A 12,781-nucleotide genomic window follows, 5' to 3' on the forward strand; every position below is an offset into this window, starting at 1 on the left:
GAGCGAAATGACATCTCAGTTTAGTTTTAATTTGCATTTCTCTAATTGCTAGAGATGTTATAGGTTTTTAAATTTTGAGATATGGTCTCACTAAGATTCTGAGGCCAGCCTCAAACTTGAAATCTTCCTACCTTAGCCTTCTAGTAGCAGGGATTACAAGGTGTGTGCCACTGTGCCTGTTCAGAATATTTTTAAATAATATTTATTCTGGCAGCTCAGCTCTAGTGTTCCTAACTGGTTAACTTTCAGAGAATAGAAAATATTATCAGGCAAGATTACTCTGACTGTGGTAGAATATTAAACATAATCACTCCATAATTATGTCTAAAACTAAATAGAGGCAAGAACACTAACCATACCCACAGAAATATTACAAAACTAAGCATCTCTTCTAACATGAATTAAAAATACATCTTTAGCAGTAACAACTCTACTCTTACTTCTTCAATGGGAAAGTATCAAGATAACTGTCAAATCAGTTCTTCTGACACCACTCAATCCAGATCTAGCTTTTGCATCAGCCCTCCTTTGATCACAGAATCACACTAGCAGTGTTTAACTAGTTGGCTTTGACAAGTTATTATCTATTTTGTGTCCTCTGTGTGTCCTTTGTCATCCTTGTTAACTCTCTTCTTTAAATCCTCACATAAAGTTTCTTGCCTGTGTAGGCCTCTCAAACTACTATATTATTTCTCTTATTTTATTCTTTCATTCAACTTTTTAAAGTTACTCAAAAGTGCATTGTTTGCTTTCCTTAATGTACTTAGGAAAGAAAAAAATGATTTTGCATACAACTAACTGCTAGACTAGACAACACTGACCCAGAAGATTCCTTAGAAAAATATAATACATAAGCAGGCTCATTAAATATTTTTGCCTTTTTTTTAATTTTTGTTTTTAGTTGTAGTTGGACACAATACTTTTATTTTATTTATTTATTTTTATGTGGTGCTGAGGATCGAACCCAGGGCCTCGTACGTGCTAGGCAAATGCTCTACCACTGAGCCCTTATTTTTGCCTTTAAAATAATATTTCCTTGGCATATACTAGCTATACTGACTTGCTGTTTAAATTCATTCTGACTCCTAAAGTTTAATTGGAATATCACTTTTCTCAGAAACACTTTTACATCATGAGTAAAAGCCAGAATTAAATGACATTTAAAGTGTGCTGTAAACTATGTCTCTGAATCTGGAATCTATTCATGAGATAAGAAACTTATCAGTAAGATAGATTTTATTGGCTTTTTAATTTGTGTTTAGAGTATTTCAAGGGATTGATTTTTAATACTTTGATCCTTCAAAAGTGATAGACATATAAAAGCTTTGGTTTAAATTATGAATTCATTAGCAAAAATTTCAAAAAGGGCTTCCTTGGGGCTGGGTTGTGGCTCAGTGGTAGAGCACTCACCTAGAATGTGCGAGGCCCTGGGTTCGATCCTCAGCACCACATAAAAATTTTAAAAAATAAATAAGTAAAATGTATTGTACCCAACTATAACTAAAAAATAAATATTTTTTTAAAAAGGGCTTTCTTGTAAAATAACTGGGGTTTTTTTGAAGTTTTATTTTTCTTCTGTCTTTACCATAATTCCTAAACACAGAATCTAAGTTATGAATATTAATATTTATTCAAATATTTGATAGTGATTTTAAGAATGTAATGAAGTACATATTTGTTGTGACATTTTATTATTTTTATGACTTCTAGGAAACAGCAGTATTCCCACTCATTTATATTTTTTATTTCTAGTGAAAACCCAAATGCAACAAGGATTAATCTCTATTGCAGCTCGAACTGTTATTACACATCTGGTAAATCACTTGGGTCATTATCCAATGAGTGGTGGTCCTGCTATGTTAACAAGTCAGGTTTGTGAAAATCATGACAATCATTACAGTGAAAGTACTGAACTTTCTCCTGAACTCTTTGAGAGTCCAAATATCCAGTTCTTTGTATTAAACAATACAACTTTAGTATCTTGTATCCAGATCAGATCAGAGGAGAGTATGCCTGGAGGAGGTTTATCAGCTGGCCTTGCTTCGGCCAATTCAAATGTCAGAATCATAGTACGCGATCTCTCTGGAAAATATTCATGGGATTCTGCCATACTATATGGACCACCTCCTGTAAGTGGCTTATCAGAACCTACATCTTTCATACTTTCATTGTCTCACCAAGAGAAGCCAGAAGAACCTCCTACATCTAATGAATGCTTAGAAGATATAACAGTGAAAGATGAACTTGCCCTCCAGTTTAAAAGATTTAGAGAAACCGTACCAACTTGGGATACAATAAGAGATGAAGAAGATGTTCTTGATGAACTCTTACAGTATTTGGGTATTACTAGTCCTGAGTGCTTACAGAGAACTGGAATCTCACTTAATATTCCTGCTCCACAACCTGTGTGCATTTCTGAAAAACAGGAGAATGATGTTATAAATGCTATCCTTAAGCAACATACTGAGGAAAAAGAATTTGTTGAGAAGCACTTTAATGACTTAAACATGAAAGCCGTGGAACAAGATGAACCAACACCTCAAAAACCTCAGTCAGCATTTTATTATTGCAGATTGCTTCTTAGTATATTGGGAATGAATTCCTGGGACAAACGGTAAGAATGAAGTAGAAATTTTTCCTTTTTTAATTTTTTTTAATGTTAGTCTTATTAACTTTCTGATTGAGAATTTTAGTCTCCGTTCTTTTCCTCACTAAATTTTATCTACTAATTACATCTTTGACCAGTAGGCATATTTTTTGGAGACCATTTAATTATTATCAGGATTCAGGAAGATAAAAAGTTAATTGAGTAAACCATCAACAGTTTCAGAATGATTACTAAAACTGTCTAACTTAGAAATTATAGCTCATATGATTAAAAATAAATATTTTTTCAACCTTCATGTTATTATGTTAGCCTAACAATTTCTTTTTCTTTCTTCTGTTTTTTTGTTTTGTTTTGTTTTGTTTTTGTATGTTTGTGTATTGTTTTGGGGGTGGTAGTGCTGGTGATACTGGGGATCAAACCCAGGGTACTTTACCACTAAGTTACATCTCCAGTTCTTTTTATTGAGACAGGGTCTTACTAAATTGCCAAGACTGACCTTGAACTTGTGATCTTCCTACTTTTTTGGGAGTACAGGCCTGTGCCACTACACCCAGTCCAACAATTTTTTTTAGACCAACTGTGGTTTGATCATTTTTGGTTCAAATTAGGGAAATTATCCCAGATTTGGGATTAAATCAAGAAAGGAATTGGATTTTGTTGTTGTTGTTGTTCTCTTAGTGTTTTGTGTTCTTATGCATGTTACAAGATCTTATTTAAAAAGGCATGGCTAGAAATAAAGTTCAATATTAAAGTGCATGCTTAGCACCCATGAGGTTGTTAGTTCAATTCCCAGCACCAAAAACAAAAAAAAAAAAAGAAAGGAAAAACAGCTTACTGTAAACACACGTATTCAAGCGTTAAGGTAAGAGTTAAATGAAAAGAAGCATTGGACTTAGATGACCTAAGTTAGAGTCTACAAATTAAGAATAATTCTCACCTCATGTAGTGGAAAGAATTAAAACACAAAAACACCAAGATTTTATGTCACTATAAAGCATTATTAATATACATTTAGGTTTTGTTGGAGTCGGCTTTTATTTGGTTTTGGTTTTTTATTTTTTCTTTTTCTTTCTTTTTTTTTTTGGTGCTGGGGATTGAATCCAAAGTTTGTACATACTAAAAGCACTCTCATATGAGCTATATCTCCTACCCCTAGTCTTAAATTTTTATGCTATAAAAATCTGTAGGAGGGCTGGAGTTGTGGCTTAGCTGTAGAGCACTTGCCTAGCATGTGTGAGGCACTGAGTTCAATCCTCAGCACCACAAATAAATAAATAAATAAATGTCTATTGATAACTAAAAAATTATTTTTAAAAAATTGTAGGAAACTGGAAAGAAGCAGCACTATTTAATGTATCATTTCTTTTCCACTTATTGCAAGAGGAAGAAGCTTAGATATCACTGGACATTGAATAAATCTTAAAGTAATCCAAATGTATATAAAACATTGAAATGGAGTGTTTACAGTCTTACTTGATTTAAATTTCTCCATTTATTAGAAAGCAGTATTCTCTGCCTAGGCCACATTTTTATCAGAAACACAATTTGTCTTATATGTCCACATACGGATAATTATCATTTAGTTATTGTATAAATGCATTCTATTCTCTTGCTATGGAATAACCTATATCTTGTCTCCTGAGAAAAGTTTAAGATGGGAACCTGTATTTATCACAGCAAGCATTGATTTTTGTGTACATATTTAATAACTGTAGAACAGATTTGGCAAAAAATTATAGGTTTTCATAGTGTAAAAGAATATACATATATTTTACATGTATTTGCACTATATATTCACATATATATTAATATATATATATAAGCATATATATATATATATAAAGTAAGGAGGAAAGCAAATTCCTACAAGTACTTTTATTCATTTTTCTAGATATGAGTTTGGGAAGCATCTGCAAGGAAGGATTGAAGTGGTCAATAGATATGATCCACTAACAGAAATGTATGAAGACCTGGTAGAAATAATGACATATATTCTTTACATTTTTTTTAGGGTCTGTTCTCCTTTGTGTTAGAAGTATGAAAAGGCAAGAAAAGTGTAAAAGTTGCATGAGTAGAGTGGAAAGTATTTCCGGGACTGTCATGTCATTCACTGCAAAGGTGATGAAAATGTTTATAAATCTCTCTATTTAGGAGGAGCTTTCATCTCCTGAAGAAAAATGAAAAGCTACTTAGAGAACTTAGGAACTTGGATTCAAGGCAGTGGTAAGTTGTTGAAAAATCTTCACATTTATAATTAGCCACTCTCATTCTCTATTTAGAATAATACTTTGAATAATATTGTAAACAGGGAGTTTATACTTTATTGTTGAGTTATAACTTTCTGAGTTATATGTATTGTACTTTCTGAGAAAGTATTTCATTATACCTTAGAAATATATATTAATTTTAAGGAAAATTTAGAATTGCATTAAAATTTTGGGTATCTTGTAATTGGTTATACTTTATTTGCATTTCAAAATCATCTTTTAAATCATAGAAATCTAATTGAACCTGGAAAGTGCCCTTAGATTTTTTCTCATGCTTTGATAAAATTAGTCATATCTCTCATTAATTAAATCTAGTGATTCTGATAGGTTGAAAATCTAGCTTGAAGTTAGCCACCCACTGTGACATCACAATTGTACAGGAACACATAAATGGACAGGAACATATGAATCAGCTCTACATGTTCCTCTCTTCTTTAAAATTTCTATATTGAACCATCTTCCTCACATTTATTTCAGAAAAATCATCTTGTTTTCTTCTTCTACATATATTTCTCTACTTTGCATCTTTTGTCTGTTTTAAGATCTTCTTTAAAAGGTAATCTTAGCCAGGTGTGTGGTACACACCTATAATCCTACCTACTCTGGAGGCTGACGCAGGAGGATCACAAGTTTAAAACCAGCCTGGGCAATTAAGCAAGGCTCTATCTCAAAATAAAAAGTAAAAAGGTATAGGGACATCGCTCAGTGGTAGAGTGCTTCTGGATTCAATCCCCAGTACTGCAAAAATAAAAATTAAAGATGTAACCTCCTTTTTCACTTGTATTTCTGCTTAACTCCTCTTACCATAAACATGTTTCTTATCTGTCTTTAAACAAATCAAAAATGAAAACTTTCCTCCATCATTATCTTTTCAAACTCTGTTTTATTCTTCTCATGCTCTTTTACTACCAAATTTATGGAAATATGCAATCAGTATAATCATATTCTCATAATTTCTAACCAGCTTTTGTTGTGAAGTTTTTAGCTTTTCTCAAAATGACCTATTTAAAATAATTTTAATTGTTTTTTAGTTATTACAGAAAATATAAAACAAAAAATATCCATATATTTGTAATACTATTGTTAACAACAAAAAAAATTTTTCACTCTTTTTTCAAACAACTTTTTCTTTTACTTTTTTTTTAACCAAACTGGAATCATAGGGTTATATATTAATTTCTTTTTAAAAAATATTTAATTTTTAGTTGTAGTTGGACACAATAGCTTTATTTTATTTATTTTAATGTGGTGCTGAGGATCAAACCCAGGGCCTCGAATGTTGCTAGGTGAATGCTTTAACACTGAGCCACAACCGCAGCCCTTAATTCCTTTTTTTTAACTTTATTATATTGTGAGCATTTTCCTCCTTTAGATATTCTTTAGCAATAATCTCTTATGACACCAAGTTCTGTGATTTCTGGAAATTTACAGTCTCTTGCTCCAAGATAGATACATAGAAATACAATTATTAAGTCATAGCACAACAGCTTACTTCCAGCCATATATGTTACAAAATTACTTCCCATTAAGTAATAATTTGTAACTCTACTGTCACTTAAAAACACCTGTAGAACTTCAACCTAGCCAGCACAAGATATTAGTTATATTTTTTCAATCTATAGCTTGAGTGGCAGATGATAGTGTTTTGTAATTTTTATTTGTTTATTACTAGTGAATTTTTTTTATATATTTAGGTGAAATTTGAACCTGTTTTTAAATTCTCTCTTAGCATCCCTTTTCTGTTTCTACTTAAGAATATTTCTTAATGGCAATACTTTGCATGTGTATGTGTTTTAAGGATTAAGTTTTGTACTCATAGTGGAAGTTTTACAGTTTACAGTTTTCAACTTGAGATAAACATAAAGGTTTTTCCTTTTTATGTAGTCATATCTCTCAATATTTTTCTTTAGATTTTCTCAAATGTTTGTTGTGCTTATAGAATTCTGTTTTGAAATCAGTCAAACAGTCTGTTAGATTTCCTTGTAGATCTTCAATTGGTTGCGGTGGTAATTATTTTACATTAATAATTCTTTATTTCTCCTGGATTACATTTTGAATTATTGAATGGCAACTGAAACTAGCTTGAATGTTGTCTATTGATATAATTTGTTGAATGATCCATACCTTTGCCATTAATTTGATATTTCTTTTATTAAATATTAAGCTGTCAGCTTCAAAGCTCTTCATTTCTATTGATTTTTCTGTTGTTTTGTACAAGTGTTACACTGTGATTTATTATAGCTTGGTAATGTATCTTAATATCTGATAGGTATAGTCATCTTCCTCACCTGCCCCCCCTTTACTCACAGTATTATTATTCTCTTCAATATTCTAGCCTTTTTAGTCATCTAAAGACATTAAAATTATGCTGTTACTTTTCAAGAAAAAAATCTTAGTATATGATTGGATTTTCAATAAACATCTCATATGGAAAAACATCACTATTATAATCTTTTCTGTTCATAATCATGCTATGTCTCTTTATTTATTCGAAGGCCCAGATATTACTTTTGGTATTTCTTAGGTGTTTTTATTATTCCTTTCCTATTCTTTTTTTTAAACATATATATTTTAGTTGTAGTTGGACACAATGCCTTTATTTTATTTATCTTTATGTGGTGCTGAGGATCAAACCCAGCACCTCACACATGCTCTATACTGCTGAACCAAACCCAGCCCCTCTGTTGCTATTAATAGAACATCTCCCCCATTATATCTTCTAAGTTTTCTTGTTTTTAATATTCATTCATCTTTTATCTGAAATTTTTAGTGAATTTTCTTATTTATTTTAAACAATTTATAGTTTTCTCTCTTTAAATTTTGTTTAGGTATACAATCAATTTCTACAGATAATCTCTTTTCTAATAGTTAGGGCTGTACAGATAATCTCTTTTCTAATAGTTAGGGCTGTTTCTGCTTATATCTTATTCCTCTGCCCAGAACTTTCAGGATAGTGTTGAATAATATAGTAAACAGTGAGCATGCTTGTCTTTCCTGATGTAATGGGAAAAATTATTTCTGATTTGAAAAAGATAATTTTTATCATGCTGAGAAAGTAGTCTGTCTTATGGGGTTCTTATAAGGAAAAGGTGTTAAATATTATTGAAATACTTTTCAGGCCCTATGCAGGTATTCATATCATTTTGATTTCTTAACTAATTGACATTAAGTTTTAATATCAGTAGATGGCTAATAATAAAAATATTTATCATTTTTTTGAGTAAACCCTGCCTAGTCTCTTGACTTCCTATTGTGTTAGATATCCTAAAAGTTTTTTGTTATTGTTGTTGTTGTTGTTTTTGTTTTTGAGTAAGGGTATAGTCCATTAATTTCACAGGTTTTATAGTTATTTTTTTATCCTGTTCTTTGTATGTTTTTTTAGAATTAAGGTTATATCCAGCTTTATAAAGTAAACTTAAATGTTGCTTAATAGATGGTAATTCATAATGGAAGGAGGCGTAGGATGAGTGGAGGAACTTTGGATTGGCCAGAGGGAAGGGAAGGAATGGGAGTGGGCATGGGGATGGCAAAGATGGTAGAATGAGACAGACGTTATTACCCTAGGTGCATATATGGGTTGCATGAATGATGTGACCCTACTACGTGTACAACCAGAAAAGTGAAAAATTGTGTTCCATTTGTGTACAATGAATTGAAGAGCATTCTGATGTTGTGTATAATGATTAGAAAAATAAATTTAAAAAAAATTTTTTAAAGTTCAGAAGAATTGGGCTGGGGTTATGGCTTAGTGGTAGAGCACTTGCCTAGCATGTGTGAGACACTGGGTTTGATTCTCAGTACCACATATAAATAAATAAAATAAAAATCCATCAACAACTGAAAAAAAAATTTTAAAGTTCACGAGAATTAAAATTGCTAATTTTTCTTTCAGTTTGTTTCATCCTTATTTGTCTTTTAACTCTTTTGGTGGTGCTGGGGATTGAACCTAGAGCCTTGTGAATGTTAGGCAAGCACTCTACCAACTGAGTTATATCCCCAACCCCTGTCTTTTAACTCTTGGATCAACTTTCTTGTTTGTTTTCCAAAATACAAAATATGTATTATTGAGATTTTTCCTAATAGATATTTATACTTGACATCATAATTTTTATTATATTCCTGTTTTATTGTAGTTTTGTGGGATTTTTTGTTTGTTTTTCTTGATGTAGATAATCATCTTTCCTAAACTCTTTCTACTTACTTTCCCAAACTATCTACTTCCATGTGCCACAGAACCCTGTAGCACTTATCTATAACAGCACACATCACACTGAATATTAGTATTACTCTTATTAGTTATTCTTTTTACTTTTTTCAAAAAAAGAGCTATGTACAAAAACTCTATGTAGTTTATAAGTTCCCAATTCTGATTCCTCTTTCAAAATAATTTGTCTTTGTTACTAGATGATCAAGTCCTTGGGGAAGGAATCATCTCTTCTTGCCATCTTGCTCAGCTCAGGTCTAGCTTTTACAAACTACGGTTCTGCTGAAATTATCTTTCTATAAGTTTGTATCCTTACCATCAGGTCTAAAATTCTTTCAGTCTACACCATCTCTTTAACTTACTTAATTAATTAAACTTAATTTAACTTAAGCATGTTTTAAAATTAGAATAGTTTTAGGTTTACACAAATACCATTTAGAAAGTACAAAGTTCCCACTTACCTCTTCTCCCCTGCTCAGTTTTGCCTATTATTTGTATCTTGTCTTAGTGGGGTACATTTGTTAAAATTTATGAACCAATATTGAAATATAATTATTAACCAACATATTATCAGTGAATTCACAAAGCTGCACAACTATCATTATATTCTAATTTTAGAATATTTCAGTCCCTCTGAAAGGAAACCTGGTGTCCATTACCAAGTTACTTTCTATTTCCTCCTTAACTCCATTCCTTGTCCCTTGACCTTAAACAATAATAATCTATTTTCTGTCTTTATGGATTTGCTTATTCTGGATATTTCATATAAATGGAATCAAACAAAACATGGTCTTTTGTGGAAGCTGCTTTCACTTACCATGATGATTTAAAAGCTTATCCACATTATAGCACATCTAAGTACTTCATTTCTTTGTATTATCAAATAATATTCCATTTTGTGGATAATCCTACATTTTGTTTTTTCATTCATTGATTGATGGACATTTAGTTCATTTGACTTTTTTTTAAAAAAAATTTTAGTTGTAGATAGACAGGCAAATGCCTTTGTTTATTTATTTTTATTTTTATATGGTGCTGAGAATCGAACCCAGTGCCTCATACATACTAGGTAAACACTCTTCCACTGAGCTGCAGCCCCAGCCCCATTGGTTTGACTTTTTAAATGTTATAAATAATACTGCTGTGAACATTTCCTGTACAGTTTTTGGCTTGAACATATTTCACTTCCCTGAGTATATACCTAGGAGCATAATTGATGGATTCTATAGTAACTCTTTTAACATTTTGAGGAACTGCCAATGGTACAGTAGCTGCACTATTTTACATACCTGTCAAAAAGGTATGCGTGTTCTACATTCTTCATATCCTAGAGCACTTGTTGTCTATGTTTTAATATTAATCTTAGTGGATATGAAGCTGTATCTTTTTGTGATTTTGATTTACATATCTGTTATAACTTATAATGTCATTTTTCAGTGCTTATTGGCCATTTATATATTTTATTTGGGAAAGTGTCTGTTCAAATCTGCACTGAGTTGCATAGTGTCTCCTTACAATTTCATGTCTATCCAGAGCCTCACTGTAATTTGAAGAGAGGGTTGCAGATGTAATTAGTTAAGATGAGGTCATACTAGATTAGATTTGTCCTTTAATCTGATGACTGGTGTCTATAAGAAGGCCATTTGAAGACACACAGACATATGCACATATAGGACAGATGTCCATGTGAAGGTAGAGGCAGAAATTGCAATGATATAACTACAAGCTAAGGAATGCTGAGGATTGTTAACAACCATTAGAGGCTAAGAAGTGGCAAGGAAAAATTCTCTACTGGAACCTTTGGAGGAACATGGCACTGTCAACACTTTGGTTTAACTAATAGCCTTCAGAACAATGAAAGAATAAATATTGTTTAAATCCACCTAATTTGTGTAATTTGTTTTAGAAGTCTTAGGAAACTAATACAAAATTACCTTTTTACTATTTAACTGTAAGAATTCTGTATACATTTTGGATACAAGTTCCATATAAGATATGATTTACAAATATTTTCTGTCATTCTGTAGATTGTCATTTCAGTTACTTGATAGTATCATCCATAATACAAAAATGTTTAATTTTGATTAATTTTTATTTTCTCTTTTGTGTTGTATTTAAGAAGACCATGCCTCTGTGTCCTCTATTCTGTCTACATGCTAAGTGAAAGAAGCCAATCCCTAAAAAACAAAGGCCAAATGTTTTCTCTGATATGTGGACACTGATCCATAATGGGGGTTAGGGGAGAGCGTGGGAGGAATGAAGGAACTTTGGATTGGGCAAAGGGGAGGGAGGGGAAGGGAAGGAGCATGGGGTTAGGAAAGATGGTGGAAATGAGATGGACATCATTACCCTGAGGGACATGTATGAAGACACGAATGGTTTGACTCTACTTTGTGTACAATCAGAGAAATGAAAAAATGTACTCTATGTGTGTACTATGAATTGAAATGCATTCTTCTGTCATTATAACATATTAGAATAAATAAATAAATTTTTAAAAAGAAGACCTTGCCTAATGAAAGCTCATATTTTCTTCTAAGGCTTTTGTGGGTTTAGACCTGCTATTCCAGCATCATTTGTTAAAAAGTTTTCCCCCCCTTTGGTATCATTATCAAAAAGCAATTGACCATAAACAAGAGTTTATTTTTGGATATGTGGCTCTTATTATATGTCAGTACACATTGCTTTGATTTCTTCAGCAGCAAGTTTTGAAATCATGAAGTATGAGTGCTCTAGCTCTGTTCATTTTCAAGATTGTCCATTCTGGGTTTGTTGCATTTTCCTATGAATTTTTATTATTAGCCTGTCAGTTCCTACAAGGTAGATAACTCAGATCTTATTAGGGATTGCATTGAATCTATAGATCAATTTAGAAAATACTGTCATCCGTATTAAGTTTTTTAATCCATGAATTTTTTAAAATTTAGATCTTTATTTCAACAATGCTTTGTAGTTTTCAGAATATGTTTTGTGCTTTTTAAATTTATACCTAAGTATTTTATTCTTTTTGATGATGTTATAAGGATTTTTTTTCCTTTTCTTGGCTTGTTTACTGTTAGTATATAGAAATGTAGTAGATTTTTGTATCCTGCAATCTTGGTGAACTCATTATTAGCTTAGACATCTTTCTAGTAAATTCTTTAGAATTTCCTATATATAAAATCATGTTATTTGCAAATGGGGATATTTTTACTTCTTCCTTTCCAATCAAATGTTTAAATCAAAGTCTTGCTACATGTATTCATATATTCAGTCTCTTATTCAAGTCAGTTTTAGTAATTTGTGTTTTTCTAGGAAATTGTCCACTTAATCTCACATTTGATTTGTTCACATACAGTTGTTCATAGTATCCCTTTATCCGTTTATTTCTGTATGTATATAGTGATGTCCCTTCTTTCATTCTTGATTTTAGTAAAGTCTTTTTTTCTTATCTAGCTAAAAATTGTTAATTTATTGTTGATATTAAAGAAACAATTTTGGTTTCACTGATTTTTCTCTCTTGTTTTGATATTCATGCATTAGTCTGATATTAGTAGAGCCAGCATTTCCATTGTTTGTTCCACCTTCACCCACAGACTAATAGTGTGAAGGTTCACTAATTATTCCAAAAGGAATATAGCCTTGGGCCCTGCACACAGACTTCCAGACTACCAGGAATGACCAGATGTTATTTTTAAGTCTTCACTTCCTAGGCTTCTACCC

At 31.6% G+C, this 12,781-nt stretch overlaps 1 protein-coding gene across 8 annotated transcripts in view; it reads left to right on the forward strand.

Moving 5' to 3' along the window:
- The window catches only part of Ralgapa1 (Ral GTPase activating protein catalytic subunit alpha 1), a 217,398-nt gene that overhangs the window by 145,753 nt on the left and 58,864 nt on the right, over window positions 1-12,781 (forward strand). For 7 of the 8 annotated variants that reach the window (XM_021724701.3, XM_021724700.3, XM_078050215.1 and 4 more), the window contains 2 exons: window positions 1,753-2,614; window positions 4,760-4,831. In XM_021724701.3, coding sequence (XP_021580376.2) covers window positions 1,753-2,614; window positions 4,760-4,831 — 934 coding nt within the window. The other variant, XM_040275655.2, reaches the window with a different exon arrangement.

Source organism: Ictidomys tridecemlineatus, chromosome 5 (genome assembly GCF_052094955.1).
Source record: "Ictidomys tridecemlineatus isolate mIctTri1 chromosome 5, mIctTri1.hap1, whole genome shotgun sequence".
Classification (NCBI taxonomy): Eukaryota; Metazoa; Chordata; class Mammalia; order Rodentia; family Sciuridae; genus Ictidomys; species Ictidomys tridecemlineatus.